The sequence below is a fragment of the Falco rusticolus genome, chromosome 19, assembly GCF_015220075.1.
Source record: "Falco rusticolus isolate bFalRus1 chromosome 19, bFalRus1.pri, whole genome shotgun sequence".
Classification (NCBI taxonomy): Eukaryota; Metazoa; Chordata; class Aves; order Falconiformes; family Falconidae; genus Falco; species Falco rusticolus.
Genome location: NC_051205.1, coordinates 3,159,947 through 3,176,121, shown reverse-complemented (window position 1 = coordinate 3,176,121; position 16,175 = coordinate 3,159,947). Strand labels below are relative to the sequence as shown.

The following is a 16,175-nucleotide window of genomic DNA, read 5'->3' as shown; positions in this document are numbered from 1 at the left end:
TCATTTAGGCCATGCGTGGTGTGTGTCCATCCGTCCCGTCCCATACAAACCACAGAAGAATTTGACTTATTTTAGTACTGTCAGCAGTCTGCTGTGAGGAGAACCTGTTACTACAGTGGCTGGAGGATATCGTGGGACAAGACTGAGAAGCACTGGTGGAGCTGTGCATGGACAGGTTTACACGATGCCTGCCCTTGCAGTGTGTTGCTCAGCTGCTTGTGAGCATGTGAGATCTTCACGTGCTATCGCACTATATATAGTTAGCCCCATACATAATTGTTAGTGTTTTGTTTGGGGTTTTTGGTTTGGTTTTTTTTTTTTTTCATAAACACCAACAGTATTTTTAGAGAATGTTTATAATTGGGGGACAGATTAAATGGTTTATGTTTCAGGACTGGGAGCAAGTTTGATTTAACATCAGGAAAGCCTTAACGTGTCCGCTGAAATATATTTGTTTTAAAATTAATAGGATCATGAAGCATGTGTTTATATAGTCACCATATTATCAAAAGCAGGTATTCATCACCTCAACATAAAAAGATAACAGTGTTACTCTTGAGTCTTTGTGCTCTGTTCCTAAAGTTTTTTTTTTTTATTAACTTCTAGGACCCTTCAAAGTCGTACAAGAAAGCTGGAGAAGTTGCAACAGTTGAATTACATGTGGAAGAAGGTATACAAGTAGAAACAAATCCTTTATCTAAGAAAGTTTCCCCATTGCACTCTGAAATGACAGATTATATAAAGTCATCTCCTCCGACTCTTACCAGTAGCCATAATTCTGACTTAAAGGATAGAACACAAATTAACGGAGCAACAACGGTAACAGAAAAATTGGCTCAACTTATTGCAACTTGTCCTCCTTCAAAGTCTTCCAAAACAAAGCAGAAGAAGCCTGGAAATGGATCTGCGTCTGGTTTGGTTAAAGACTCTGGGAAGAAGCTACCAGGAACCATAACTGCGAGTGGGTTAGTTAATAAAGATTTGGTAAAGAAATTGCCAGGATCTGGTATCGCCGTTGGATTGGTTAACAAGGACTCAGGGAAGAAGCCATTAGGGATTGGTAGTGCAGCCATATTGGTTAACAAAGACTCTGGGAAGAAGCCACAAGGGATCGGCCCATTAATTGGATCGGTTAACAAGGACTCTGGAAAGAGACCACCAGGGATCAGCACTCCGACTGGGTTAGTTAGCAAGGACTCTGGAAAGAAACAGCCAGTGACCAGCTCTGCGGTTGGATTGATCAGCAAAGATGTTGGGAGGAAACTTCCAGGTATCGGCACTCCAGCTGGATTGACTAATAAGGAGTCTGTCAAGAAGCCAGTAGGGATTGGCACTCCAGCAGGATTGATTAACAAGGATGCTGGGAAGAAGTTGTTGGGAATAAATAGTCCTACAGGATTGGTTAACAAGGATTCTGGGAGAAAGATGCCAGGGACTGGCAATACGACAGTTCTGACGAACAAAGACTCTGGAAGGAAGACACCAGGGATTGGCAGCCCAGTGGGGCCAGTTAACAAGGATGCTGGGAGGAAGATGCCAGGGATTAGCAGTCCAGTGGGATTGGTTAGCAAGGACTCTGGAAAGAAGCCAGCAGGAATCGGCAGTCCGGTTGGTTTGGTTAACAAGGACTCTGGAACTCTGAAAGCAGACTCTGTTGCGCCTGCCGCGGAGCCCTTTAAGCTTCCTTGCAATTCAAACCTCAGTAGCCTTGAAAGCCATGAGACTACAGATTTATTGAAGGAAAATACTGCTAGCAAAACATTTGAGAAGCATATTATGAGACAGAATAAAGAAAGTATCTTGGACAAATTTTCGATTCGGAAAGAAATTGCTGATGTAGGCAAAGAGATGTTTAATGAAGGAATCTGCGTTCCACAGGATGCTTACTCAACCAGTGAAAAAGGGATTTATGAAACATCTAAGCATGAAAAACAGCCTCCCGTATATTGCACTTCACCAGACTTCAGAACAGGAGGTGCTTCAGATGTATCGACAGCAAAGTCCCCATTTAGTGCAGTAGGAGAGGGAAATCTCCCATCGCCATCACCCACTGTGTCTGTTACCACCTTAAACAGGAGCCTCTCAACAACGTCTTCACAGTTAGCATCTAACCCGCTGCATTTAAGTTCCACAGCAGATCTCTTGGAAGGTATTTCAGATCAGATTGGCAAAACTCAGTTTTCTTCTGACAGTACACTTCTGAATATAAACAGAACATTGAACCATACGCTGAGCACCGATTTTAAAGGTGCTGATAAGGATTTAAATGATTCAAAAGCTACTTACGTAGAAACTTCAAGAACTAGTCCTTCTACAGGGAAAAAGCCCATTTTGGCAGCTGAAACAAGCATTCATGCTACTGTCACCCCTTCAGTGGTTAGCTTTACAAGCTTGTTTAGTAGCAAGCAGTTCCTAAAGATTGGTGCAATAGCTGCATCAGATAAATCCTGCCAAGGAGCGAAAAATCTGAGCACTTCTCAGCAGTCAAAACCTTTAAAGAAAAGAAAAGGAAGGAAACCACGATGGACTAAGGTGGTGTCAAGAAGCACATGTCGACCTCCCAAGGGTCTAGAACTAGAAAGGTCAGAGCTTTTTAAAAACATTTCATACAGTGCACTATCAAGCAGTAATTTGGAGCAGGCCAAATTCTTGAAAAACATAGGATCTTCTTCATTTGTGGAGCATGAATTTGTCAAACATCAGTTGCCAAAACTGAATGAAGCTAATGGACAGTCTCTTGCGCTGTTAGCTGAGACTGAAAAGCAAACTCAAAAGTTCTACAGTACTCACAAACAACCCTCCAGTTTGTGTATGTCAGATGATTTCTTACCTGACATGTATAAACCCAAAAGAGGAAGACCTAAATCCAAGGAGATGCCAGAGCTCGAAGGTCCCCCCAAAAGAACTCTAAAGATCCCAGCATCAAAAGTCTTTTCAGTGCAGTCAAAAGAAGAGCAAGAACCTCCCATTTTGCAGCCTGAAGTAGAAATTCCCTCCCTAAAACAGAGCTTATCAGGACAACCTTTTCCTAAAAAGAGAGGGAGACCTAAAAGACAGATCAGGTCATCAATTAAAATGAAGCCACCTATTCTTTCTGTGGCACCTTTTGTTGGAACAGATAACTCGAGCAAGATAGGGTCTGAGAGCGATCAGCATCGAACTGGGGATTTTTTTGAGAGAAAGGACCAGCTCCGAGGGCCAGAAGAAGTCCAAAAACCTAATATTTGTAGCATGACTGATTTGGAAGTAGACTCAGACAGAAAAGTTGCCAAGAGAAATAATGGACAGTTAATGAAAACAATTATTCGAAAAATAAATAAAATGAAAACTCTGAAGCGAAAGAAGCTTTTGAATCAGATTCTGTCTAGTACAGTGGAACCAAATAACAAAGGGAAAGTGCAATCTAAACTCCACAATACAGTGTCAACTCTTGCTGCCACATTTGGTTCAAAATTAGGCCAGCAAATAAACGTCAGCAAGAAAGGAACAATTTATATAGGAAAAAGGAGAGGAAGGAAACCTAAAGCTGTGCTGAACGGCATTTTAACTAGCAGCTCTGCCAGTTTGACAGTTCTTGAGAAGTCTGCTCAACAAGCTCCTGGTACATCACTAGGACAAGTACTTCCCCATTTGCTGCCTTCAACAGCTAATAATTCAGAGATTCTTCCATCTCCAGTCTGCTCCCAGTCTTCTGCAGTGAGCGGGGGACAGAGCCCTGTCAGCAGCGATGCAGGATTTATTGAGCCCAGCTCAGTGCCGTATTTACACATACACTCCAGACAAGGAAGTGTTGTTCAGACACTTGCAATGAAAAAAGCTGCTAAGGGAAGGAGGAGATTATCTCCACCTACATTGCTGCCAAACTCTCCTTCTCACTTGAGTGAGCTGACATCCCTGAAAGAAGCCACTCCTTCCCCGGTAAGCGAGTCTCACAGCGATGAGACGATTCCCAGCGACAGTGGAATAGGAACAGATAACAACAGTACTTCAGATCGAGCGGAGAAGTTTTGTGGGCAAAAGAAGAAAAGGCATTCCTTTGATCATGTTTCCCTTATTCCACCTGAAACTTCCACCGTTTTAAGTAATCTAAAAGAAAAGCATAAACACAAATGTAAGCGCCGCAGTCATGATTACCTTAGTTATGACAAAATGAAGCGACAGAAGCGAAAAAGGAAAAAGAAGTATCCTCAGCTTCGAGGTAGGCAGGACCCAGATTTCCTTGCTGAATTAGAAGAATTAATAAGTCGGTTAAGTGAAATTAGAATAACCCACAGAAGTCACCATTTTATACCCCGAGATTTACTGCCTACCATTTTTAGGATAAATTTCAATAGTTTCTATACCCATCCTACTTTTCCTTTAGATCCTTTGCACTACATTAGAAAACCCGATTTAAAGAAAAAGAGAGGCAGGCCTCCAAAAATGCGGGAGGCTATGGCAGAAATGCCTTTTATGCATAGTCTCAGCTTTCCTCTCTCCAGTACTGGGTTCTATCCCTCTTATGGCATGCCTTACTCTCCTTCTCCCCTTGCAGCTGCTCCCATAGGCTTAGGTTATTATGGAAGGTACCCTCCTACTCTTTATCCTCCTCCGCCTTCTCCTTCTTTTACTACCCCCCTGCCACCACCTTCCTACATGCATACAGGCCATTTGCTTCTCAATCCCACCAAATATCACAAGAAGAAACATAAACTGCTACGCCAGGAGGCTTTCCTCACGACAAGTAGGACTCCGCTCTTGTCAATGAGCACGTACCCCAGTGTTCCACCTGAAATGGCTTATGGCTGGATGCTTGAACATAAGCATAGACATCGCCACAAACACAGAGAACATCGTTCTTCTGAACAACCACAGGTTTCCATGGACACTATAACAGCTAATAGCTCTTCTAGAACAGTTCTGGAGTCCTTGAAGCGCTACAGATTTGGGAAGGAGGCTGTTGGTGAGAGGTACAAACATAAAGAGAAACACAGATGTCACATGTCTTGTCCACACCTGTCACCTTCAAAGGGTTTGCTAAGCAGAGATGAACAGTGGGTCAGGAGAGAGCCTTCAGAGTCTAGTTCTTTAGCACTGGGATTGCAGACACCGCTACAGATAGACTGTTCAGAAAATTCCCCAGGTCTGTCCCTGGGGGGATTTACTCCAAGCTCTGAGCCAGCCAGCAGCGATGAACACACAAATCTTTTCACAAGTGCAATAGGCAGCTGCAGAGTCACAAACTCTACCAGCACCAATGGACGTAAAAAATTAACTGACAGCCCTGGACTCTTCAGTGCACAAGACACCTCGCTAAATCGACCTCTCAGAAAGGAACCGTTGCCTTCTATTGAAAAGGCGTTACAGCCGCTGTCAGGTAAGGGAGCTCTCATTGTGCGTACTTCCCTTGAATCTTGCTATTTTGTTCTACCAAACATGCGCTAGAAAGGGATGGCAGGTGTAGCTGTGGCTTGGTAGGACTCTTTCAGTGTTGAATTTCAGTACTACTCTTGCTTTCGCAAGCGTCTCTATTCTGGTAAAGCACTGTTCCATGCAGCATTTGGTACAGATTAACATCGTGTCTCCTCCAGAGCTGCTTATGGGATTGTGTAAGTACCTCTTCCCACCAGATTTTCCTTGCTTTGTTATAGCAGTATATAAAGTTATGCTAAGGATGCTTTCTCATGAAAAGGTCTTTTTCCTTGCAATTTTAACTTTCTGGAGAAATGAGTTAAAATTTTGTGTGTTTTTTGATACTTTAAGAGCCTTGTTTCTGTTTGTCTTGAAGTTTGGTTGATTTGGTTTAGACTAGCTGTTGGTGCTACTGTTGTGAATAACCTTTCCATTTAAGAAAATGTTTCCTTTTCTTTTTGCATCTCCATTTTAGTTATTTTGATAATCTTTGCTACAGCATAGCTTTTGATCCTTGAGTTGCGGCCTCTAGCAGTACCTCAGAACAGTTGCTAAATGATGGTGGGAATGCCTAAGACCAAACCTTGTAATAACTGCTTTATTCATAGTTGGGAAACTCATCTTACATAGCCTCAAGCAAAACTGAAACAGAGCTAGCTCAGTCTGTATATGCAGAACATTGCAGTGATGCTGTCAGAGGGTTGCTGCTTAAGGAAAAGACCTCCACTCTGAAACTGTGTAAGATCACAATTATTTGCATAATATTAAGGAGAAAAAAAATTTAATGTGAAATTCAAGACTTGACGAAGCTATATTATACATTGCTTTCCCTTCTGCCTTAAGTGTCACTTCATGCTGTAGTTTATTATTACAGATGTTTGTGGGAATAGTTTTCACATTTTATCCACTTCTGTTTTAATTGCCAGGGACACATTGGTGAGACCACATAACAAAGATAACCTGCGAAAGATAAAAGTGTGGCTTGTGCTCTGACTTGCTTGCTTCTGATGTGTGAAGGAAGTCTGATAGCTTCTCTCCCCTCCCTCCAACACATACCTACACTCTCCCTTGAAATTTATAGCATTTGTCAAAAAGCACTTGTGATGTATTTCACAGAGCAAGAGCCAAGCAAAAAACCAGCTACCAGTAATGAATAAATACCTCCTCACATTCCTTACTCCCATCTTCCTCGTTTTCTTGTGATACTCCTGCTCTGATGCCTCTCGCCACCCCCCTGCTCTGGCCACATATGTATGGAAGGGGTTTTTCTCTTTTTTTTTTTTTTTTTTTTATTTTGGCATTTGAGGGGGTAGCATTTTGGTTCTTTATTTTAAGGGCAGTTGGATGTAGCTGGGTTTTTCTACAAGTTCATATTCCTTCATACTATTTCATGTTACTAAAACTGCTTGGGGCAGGGGGCAGTCAGGAGAAAGCAATAAAGCCATGAGATTGCTTCTCCTGCAGCCATGGAAAGAAAAATTCAAAGCGCAGTAGGTCACCAAAAGGGTTAAATTTGGCTCAGAGAAGTGAAGAATTGGTTGTGGTAGCTTGTGCAGTTCTGGGAATTTCCTGAGGATTTCCATTACAGTGAATGATCTGACTTGGGTTTTTATGAGGAACAACCTAATTAAGGGAAAAAGCAGAGATGTTTTAAGCTGAAACCTGCTGGTGGAGGTTCTGAATCGCTCTCCCTCTCACAGTCTGTTTGACTGGTTCCTCAGATGCCGTGTATCGCTTTCAGTGAGTCCATTTCCTGCAATGGAAACCAGCTGTGTTCATTGTGAGGCTGGCTTTCAGCTCAGTATTCATCGCATTCACAAGGAGCTCCTAATGCCCTGCGTCATGTGCATGCGGTGCATCTGAAAACTTAAAACTGCATTGAGTAAAAGGCCCCAGCAAAGTAAAAAGACTGGCTTTTTTTTTTTTAAGATGGGTGTCAAGTTGCATGTTGTGTTTTGGTTTTTTGTTTTTAACTGTAGTGCTGAACTGTGATTCTGAAACTATTACCATGAAAGACTTCAGATGTTTTTGTGCACTTCAGAAAATAGCACAGATGGAGAAAAAACCTGCGATGCATCAAAGATTGTTTATTTATTAAACCACATGCAATTTAGGTGCATGGTGGAGAGAACGCTGAATCAGAGCAGTTACAACGAGCAGTCAGAGACCAGCATCGGAGAATACCTTCTGAAATTGTGTTGAGCGATATGTAGGGGATATTCATGATAGTTTATTTCAAAGTATCCCATATGGAAAATACGCTTCCTTTCCATAGACTTGTGAACCTTGCCTGGTTGAATGAACTCAACCAATTCTTTCTATGGTACTAGGTGGTGCTTTTCAGAGATAGCCCGTGTCCAAGATGTTATTAGAAACGTGCATCTTTTGGCAAACAGGGCTCTAGCGAAAGCCGGTATTTCATAGAGACAGAAGTTTACATGCTGTAGGCGTTTCGTGCAGGTGGTGTGCACACGCATTGTGCCAGCGAAGGTCACCAGGCCCTGATGTTTCGTCTTTAAGGTTTTCGTAGGATGCTGTTACCTGTTCATCCGATGTTCGCAGTGGTCTTCAGTAAATTTGTGCAGCTTCACACCACGGGTTATTTCAAGTTACGGATAGATTATTATAAACCCGTCTGGGTGTGCTGCTCACAGTTCCTGGAAGGAAAGGCAAAGAAAATCACGGGCAGCCGTTCGGTGGACAGCGGTGCAGGGGCCGAGGTCGTTACTGCCGTCGTTCCATCTGAAGGCGAAAGGGCCGGGGCAGGCCTGGGGTAGGGTAGGGCAGGGCCGGGGCAGGCCTGGGGTAGGGTAGGGCAGGGCCGGGGGCAGGCCTGGGGCAGGGCCGGGCCGGGGCAGGCCTGGGGCAGGGCCGGGCCGGGGCAGGCCTGGGGCAGGGCAGGGCAGGGCCGGGGGCAGGCCTAGGGCAGGGCCGGGCCGGGGCAGGCCTAGGGCAGGGCAGGGCCGGGCCGGGGCAGGCCTAGGGCAGGGCAGGGCCGGGCCGGGGCAGGCCTGGGGCAGGCCGGGGCAGGCCTAGGGCAGGGCAGGGCCGGGCCGGGGCAGGCCTAGGGCAGGGCAGGGCCGGGCCGGGGCAGGCCTAGGGCAGGGCAGGGCCGGGCCGGGGCAGGCCTAGGGCAGGGCTGGGCCGGGGCAGGCCTGGGGCAGGGCAGGGCAGGGCCGGGGGCAGGCCTGGGGCAGGGCCGGGCCGGGGCAGGCCTGGGGCAGGGCAGGGCCGGGGGCAGGCCTAGGGCAGGGCCGGGCCGGGGCAGGCCTGGGGCAGGGCAGGGCAGGGCCGGGGGCAGGCCTAGGGTAGGGCCGGGCCGGGGCAGGCGGCGCTGTTCCACGCGGGCGGAGCCGTCTCGGTGGGACCCCGTGCCCCGCGGCGACGCGGGTGAAGCTCGGCGCTGCCGGCCGCTGGCCCGGCGATGGGAGCTGAGCCACGGGCGGGGCCGGCCGGCGGGAGCGCGGGCCGGGAGCATGGAGCCGGGGCACGGCCCGGAGCAGGGCCCGTTGCAGGGGCGGCAGCACCGGGCCGCGCCGTCGGGCAGCGGCGCCCTCTGCCGGCCGCTGCCTGTGCCGCGGGAGCCGCTGCGGCCGAGGCCCGGCGGCCGCCCTTGCCCGTAGCGGCGCGGTTCGGGGTGGGGGTGCCGGTGCCACAGGGCCCCCCCGGAGCGCTGGCTGGAGCTCGGCAGCGGTAGCTGCCACCCGGGGTGGGCTGGAGTCCGCGAGGGAATGAGCACTACGTCGCAGGACGTGAACATCATCTGGCCCCAAAGGCAGTTACCGACAGCTTTGCCATGCGGTCCCCCACATTCTTTCCCCCCCTACCCCCCGTTATAGCCTGTTTCTGCTTAGAACAGTTATTCCTGCTGTATAATTCCTTCTTTTTTTTTTTTTTTTTTTTCTCTTTGAGGTTCCAGGGTATTTGTGTTAATCTACACTTTATGAAATCAATGCATCTTGTAGTTTCTCAGTAGGAAAATTCATTCTGGAATAAAACCCCAGGTGACTGCTCTTTCTAGTACTAAGCAACCACGTGCAGTCTCCCCGCACAGCCCTGCTGCTGCTTCTATTTTACCGGCGTGTTGTAGAAACGGAGAGCACAGGAGCCCTCTTTAAGAGCCCACCAGCACCATATCTGCATCAGGATGCCATGCAGGAAAATCAGAAAATCTTCACCACAAACATGATTTGCGACTTGGGACAATGTCCAGCAGCCTCACGATTGTGCCTGTGTTGAGAAGAGTTAAAGAAAAAGAAAACTATTCCTCTACCTTGTCAAGAAGTTAGAGTATTTGGAAAAGTGATATTATTTCCTCTATCAGTCAGCCATATCTTAGGTGTCATACTGTGAGCCAGTAACACCCATGATAAAAAAAAATACCCAACCTTTGAGGCAGGACAGGGTCTCAGAAGAGATTTTCCTAAAGACTTCTGGTGAGTCCGTTTGGTGCATTATAAGATTCTCCCATCATCTTGTACTTTAGGGTCTCTATTCAGGCATTGAAGCAAATGGTCATTTGCAGAGTTGCTAATTTGTGGCCTTGATTTAGAGCATAACTTCAGTGGCCCACTCATTTCTTTGGAGTCTGTTATTAAGGAAAGATGAGGACAAAATGTGCAGCACTAAGCTTATTTAACACAAATGATATCTCAGAGTATGCATTAGATTTTATCTTCTAGAGATTTTAATGATGTGCATATTCTCATTCCGCACTTGCCACATGCATTCTTGCCTACGTGGTTTTTTATACTAGTATCTGGATTTTTAATATCTCAACATTTTCGTAATTTCAACATGCAGAATTTTCTACGAAATTTTAACAAATCCCACTGTCTTTGCTTTTAAGAGTATTTGGGATCCTCTAAAAGTTTAACTTGTAGGGAAGTACAACAATTTACAGTAAGTAAATGCATATATGTAAGAAAGAAAACAGAAACAGGTCTTTACTTGTTACCAACAAAGATGCCATTCCCAGTTTTCTCCCTTAATCTTTCAGTAGTCATCAGATTTCTATAGCTTTCAAGAATTGTTTTTAACTTAACTAATGAAAATTGTGATTGCCGCTGCCTGATGATACCTTGCAGTGATAAGCCAATATCTAATGATTTAACGAGTAATATAAAGCCCCGTGCATTCAGAACATATAGTGAAACATGTTTTGCAGGTGCCTAAAATCCAGTAATGTGTTACACTTGTTTGTGTGTAGATAATCATCTCCAGCATTTGTTTAGACCTGGCGGTTTTTACATATTTGCCATGACTGACCGAAGCAGAATTATTTTTTTTTGTGACAGGATCTTAAAAAGGAAAAGTTAACATAGCAAGAGACAAATCTAAAGTACTTTTTCTTAAGAATTTTTTTTCTAGCTTTTCAGCTTTCTGTAGTGCTTTACCTGAAGCAGTTCTGCTTGAGGAGTGGAAGAGAAATGCTTTTACAAAGCAAGGTGGATTGAAAATCGGCTGATCTGCCAGGCACAGAGGGTCGTGATCACAGTGACTGGAGGCCAGTGACTCACGGTGTACGCCAGGGATCGATACGGGGTCCAATACTATTTAACCTCTTCTCTAATGACCTGAATGATGGGACAGAGTGTGCCCTCAGCAAGTTTGCAGATGATACAGCTGAGAGGAGTGGTAGATGCACAGATGATTGTGCCGCTGTTCAGAGGGACCTTCACTGGCTGGCGGAATGGGCTGGAAAGACTCCTATGAGCAATGGCAACTTGAGCTGCATTATGAAGAGCGTTGCCAGCAGGTCAAGGGTGATGATTATTCCCCTCTACTCAGCCCTGGTGAGACCACATCGGGAGTGCTGCATACAGTTCTGGGCTCCGCAGTACAAAGACCGAGATGGACACACTGTAGTGAGTCCAGTGGAAGGCCACAAAGCTGACTAAGGGATTGGAGCATCTGTCATACGGAGAGAGGCTGGGGGAGCTGGGATTGTTCAGCCTGGAGAAGAGGATGCACGAGGGAGATCTTACCGATGTGTGCATATGCCTGATGGGGGCAAGTAAAGAGGAAGCAGCCACACTGTCCTCAGTGGTGCCCAGGGACAGGGCAGGAGGCAGTGAGCACACACTGAAGTACAGAAAAAATCTGTTCCTACATAAGAAAAAAGTGTCTTGCTGTAAGGGTGACTGAACTCTGGGTTGCGGAGTCTCCATCTCTGGAGATGCTGAAAACCCAACTGAACGAGGTGGCCCTGAGCAACCAGGTTGACCCTGGTTTGAGCAGAGTGTTTGTGGTCTTGGTAATCTGCAGGGGTCCTTTCCAAAGTCGACTGTTCTGTGAAAATGAAGGAATGAACTTAGGGAGTTCATATGAGAGTAGGAAATATGGGGATTTTTTCTGGGTTTTTTTACATAAAAACTAACACTCTGGTGATACTAAATGGCTTTTTCTCATGGCTTGTTTACTGTCCTACCTATGACATTACCCTTTAAGAAACTACTTCTTGATGGTCCATTTCTGTCCTTCTCGACCTATGTGCATCATAGCAAGCAAGTGTTCCTAAAAAGAAGAATAATCTTAGTCTGAGTATTTAGTATCTACAGCGTGTTGTATTGGCGCTGCCAGACTGAATTTTTTTTTTTTTGTGCTTTCCTCTTCCCTGATCTGTTTTTCAGGCACTTTGCCAACACAGGACAAACCTTCCCAGAGGCAGTCAGAGAGCACAAACTGCAGCCCTTCCAGAAAGAGATCGACATCTGAGAGCACGTCTTCTACAGGCAAGTAATATTTGGTGGCCTCGGTTTTGGGACCACTGCTATTCTAAAATCTGTGCTACTGCAGACAGCTGAGACAGCATTGCTACAAGAACTTTAACAGCGGCAATATGTTCGTGGAGATACTGAATTTTTTCACATAAGTTTTACAAGTGCTGCACATTGGATTGTAGAATAGGGAAGCTTGAGCTGGCGCGTACAGAAGCAGCAGCATAGCTAAGGCAGAATGGGGTTTAGTTCCTCAGCAGGGTAAATTAGTCTTCATGAAGTTCAGTGTTTTAATGCTAGCAAGACCTGTGATGCTACAGTTAGTCAATGAATTAGATTTATAAAATAATTCCTCCATGGGGAAGGGCTTGACTTCTGCACTGTTCTGAAGGCAGATGGTTTTCTGCCCTTGGATAGATAACTGTTAGGATCAAACCGGGGTGTGCTGTTACATTTTCTTCGCAGCATGTGTGAATCCTGCTAAGGTGATGGAGGATGACAAGCAGCTCATCCCAGTCAGCGCTAATGATACAGTTGTGAATGAACCTAGGCAGGTCAAAACATATGGTAGGAGAGAGACGGAAGTACTGAAAAGCCTGGGAACTCTGATGGCATTCTCATCAGTTCTGTCAAATGAGGACCAAGTCTCAGATGCACAAAAGCATCATCAAGTTGCTTGCCAACAGGATACTGAGGGAGCTGGCTTTCTCAGCTATGGGGTGATGTACTGTGCAGGTTGCTGCTTGAGGAAGTCCGTCTTCATGAGGAAGGGAATGCACCTCTTGCTGCATTTTGAGCTTTTGTTTTTTAAGAAGGTCAGGCTTGTGCAGTCACACTGTGTGTGAATGCATGCGTGTTGCTATCTGTCACGGTTTCACACCTACAAAACTGTCGAATCCATTGGCAAAATTGTCAGGGGGAAGATGAGAAAATCCTCATTTCCTGTATGTCCCCAGCAAGTTGTCAGCCGTGTAGTAAAACCAGACTCTGTCTGCAGTCCCTCTGAGGAAAACGCAATGTGAACTTATTTACGATTAGACACAAAAAAGTCTGTAACATTGACTAATTTTGTAAGAAGCCCGGTTGTAGAAAGAGCTCCTGTTAGCAGCATTCAAACATTCTTAGACACTGAAGTTGATTGCAGATTTGTAGTAAACATGCTTAGGGCTGGTACTTACAGAACTAGTTATGATTTCCATAGAGGAAGAATGTGCCCAAACTGCTTTTCCTCCTGCCTTTGAACAGATACTTGCAACAGATGCTTTTTCAGCCTGTACTAAAGAAGGTCCTTTGCAGTGAAGAAGCATTCTCTCTTTTTCCTCTCTGTCTTGTTAACTTTCTTTTACTTACTCATTCTAAAGGGGCAGCTGCCATCGGTGTGAATCTGTGCCTAGGAAGGTGTTAAAAGTTCAGGCCTATTTTGTGCAGGAGAGCATAGGAATGAAATGAATCACAAGTTTATCAACTTCAAAGTCATTGAACTGATGATGCAGCTGAAAAGACCAGTCTTTGTTATATTTTCCGTAGATCTGGAATGCATGTGGGATTTCAGCACGTTTGTCAGAGAGCTCCTTTGTTACCAAGGGCTGCGAGTGTGCCTGACCGGGGCTGCAGCTGTTTTGGGGATCTCAGCCTTCAGTTGTCCCCTCCTTTTGGATCAGTTTCCAAACAGAAATCCTAGTTCAAGGACATCCATTAGACTTTGTGTCCAAATGCGTTGTGTTGTATAGTTTGGTTATCATTGGATGATGCAGCTGTTTGCAGAGCTCACTGTGCTAAGCAGATGGTGTTTCTGTGAGGAACCCGCAGCTCCATCCCAGTGTGTATTTAAAGACCATAAGAAAACAAAAGGTAATTTATTATTTCATCTAGAATTGAAGGCCGAAAGTGTAAATCCTTCCAGTTCTTTGGAAGTTGTTCAGGTTGCTAGGTTTTCTAAAGTAGGTTTACAGCAGTGACCTGACAAGTGTGTTTCTCTGTTCGTTTTTCACCCTGTAGGAAGAAAAATTGTTCATAGGAGGATTTTTAGAACTTGTGCTGATTCTTCCTTCTTTAAATTGTGCAGTCTCTAAAGCACATTTTCATTTGCACTTGCAAATTCATGACTTTGGAATCTTAATGAGGAATTTATTTCTCCAGAGTACCACACTTGGACTAGTAAGAACTAGGAACAGAAAATATTTATTTTAAACTGTTTGTGCTTTATCTTTGTCAGCTAATGCATAATCTCCCTCCTGTCAAGTGACAGAAACCCTTTTATAAAAAAATTTTGTTGCCTTTCCTTTAACATTACCTTTACACTAGTACATGCTTTTGAGTCTACAGCCTAGTTTAAGTTTAAGTAGATCTAATCTAAATAATTGGCCACAATTACAGTAACGTTTTGTAAATGCTAATGTGAAATTGTGATATATTTATGAGAAGACAGCACCCATTTTATTCCAGAAAGAACAGGGTTTCTTCTAATAAAATGTTATCACTAAGAACCAGCAAGGCAGCTTTAGGAAGCTCTTAGATTATGCTGTATTAAAAAGGGATTTGTTCCAAACTATATGGTTGACCTGGAAGTTCTCTTTTTCAAATACCAGTCCACAGCTCTAAAGCATATAGTACTTAGTTTAAAAAGTGAGATCTAACTTTACTTTCTGTGTAAATTAGCCTTTCTCTTTTGTCCAGATATTTTGATTTACCTTTATCCAAGCTTATACTTTATTGCAGTGATCAGTTCTGTCATCATTATGTTTGTCTTTTTGATAGAGAAACTTCAAGAGCAATGAAGAAGTTGTTTCAGTACTGCCAAACCTCAAAAAAAGAAAAAATAGTTTAAAAGCATTTCAGATGTTGCTCAGTTTTTTCATCAGTATTTAATTTTTCTGTGCACAAAAGCTTTCTTATTTTTGTTTTTGTTGAATATTTGTTGAGGTTTTGTTGAATTTGTTGAAGTTGTTGAGTATTTGTGTTGAATAGAAAGAAGCTTGAGAAGAGTTCTGGACTGTATGTGCATAGGAAATGCCCTCGTTGCTCTTTGCTATTACGTGGGGGACTGCGTGTGAATAAAGATTAAACAATTACATGTTAAAACTGATGATACAGAATGTAAACTTTCCACGTACTTACATCACTAGAAACCTTTGCCATTAGAACTTGTGTTAGAGAAATTAGTTTCTTGTTGCTGAACATTCCGGACAGTTACAGGATATAAAAGGCTGTCAGTCTGTCCAACTACTGTATTTTAATTCTGGCTTTATTTGATGGTATCTTGAGTCTGTTACAGTGTATGTACGTCTGTTTGTGTTCCAGTGATCGGAGTACCGGCCCGGGGAGGAAGGCTGGCCACCGCGGTTGACGATTCAGTGGATAGCTTACTGCAGCGCATGGCGCAGCATGACAGCCAAGCTACTCTGGACAAAACCTTAGAGTCAGTCATTGCAAATGTGTCTGCGCCCCCGTCAGCTAGTCCTGCTCGAAACCACAACAGAGAGAGAGGTCTGGGGAAACAGGACAGCCTCGTAGCTCCAGCGATTCCCAGCAGCTCCTGCAGCGATAGCATCTCCCTGCTGTCAGACAGACTACCGAACAGCTATTCCCCACGGCATCTCAAGAGAAGCGTGGTTGAAGCCATGCAGCGACAAGCTAGGAAGATGTGCAATTATAACAAGATCTTGGCAACAAAAAAAAATCTTGACCACGTCAATAAAATTCTGAAAGCCAAAAAGCTGCAAAGGCAGTCACGAACAGGGAATAATTTCGTGAAGCGCAGGCCAGGCAGGCCCCGGAAATACCCAATGCAGGCTGTCGTTTCGATGCAAGCTTTCCAGGCGGCTCGACTGGTCGGTCAGGACTTAGATAAAAGAGAAGAAAGCAGCAGTCCCTTACACCTTGGACCCGATACCATCACAGATGTGATTGAAGCTGTAGTGCAGAGTGTGAACTTGAATACAGATCACCGAAAAGGCTGGAAGAGAAAGCGGTGGCTTGCAGAGGAGCAAGCCAGGAAGCGGCAAAAGTCCTTACCAGAAGATGAACAGGAGAGCAATAAGAGGTAATTTCCTTACAATTTTGTAC

General features: G+C 44.8%; 1 protein-coding gene across 7 annotated transcripts in view; it reads left to right on the top strand.

The window, feature by feature from the left end:
* ASH1L (ASH1 like histone lysine methyltransferase) overlaps positions 1-16,175 on the top strand; it is a 64,467-nt gene that overhangs the window by 16,211 nt on the left and 32,081 nt on the right. For 5 of the 7 annotated variants that reach the window (XM_037370838.1, XM_037370840.1, XM_037370842.1 and 2 more), the window contains exons 3-5: positions 607-5,356; positions 12,024-12,125; positions 15,411-16,152. In XM_037370838.1, the coding sequence (XP_037226735.1) occupies positions 607-5,356; positions 12,024-12,125; positions 15,411-16,152 (5,594 nt within the window). The remainder of the gene's footprint in view (positions 1-606; positions 5,357-12,023; positions 12,126-15,410; positions 16,153-16,175) is intronic. The other 2 variants (XM_037370843.1, XM_037370846.1) reach the window with 2 other exon arrangements.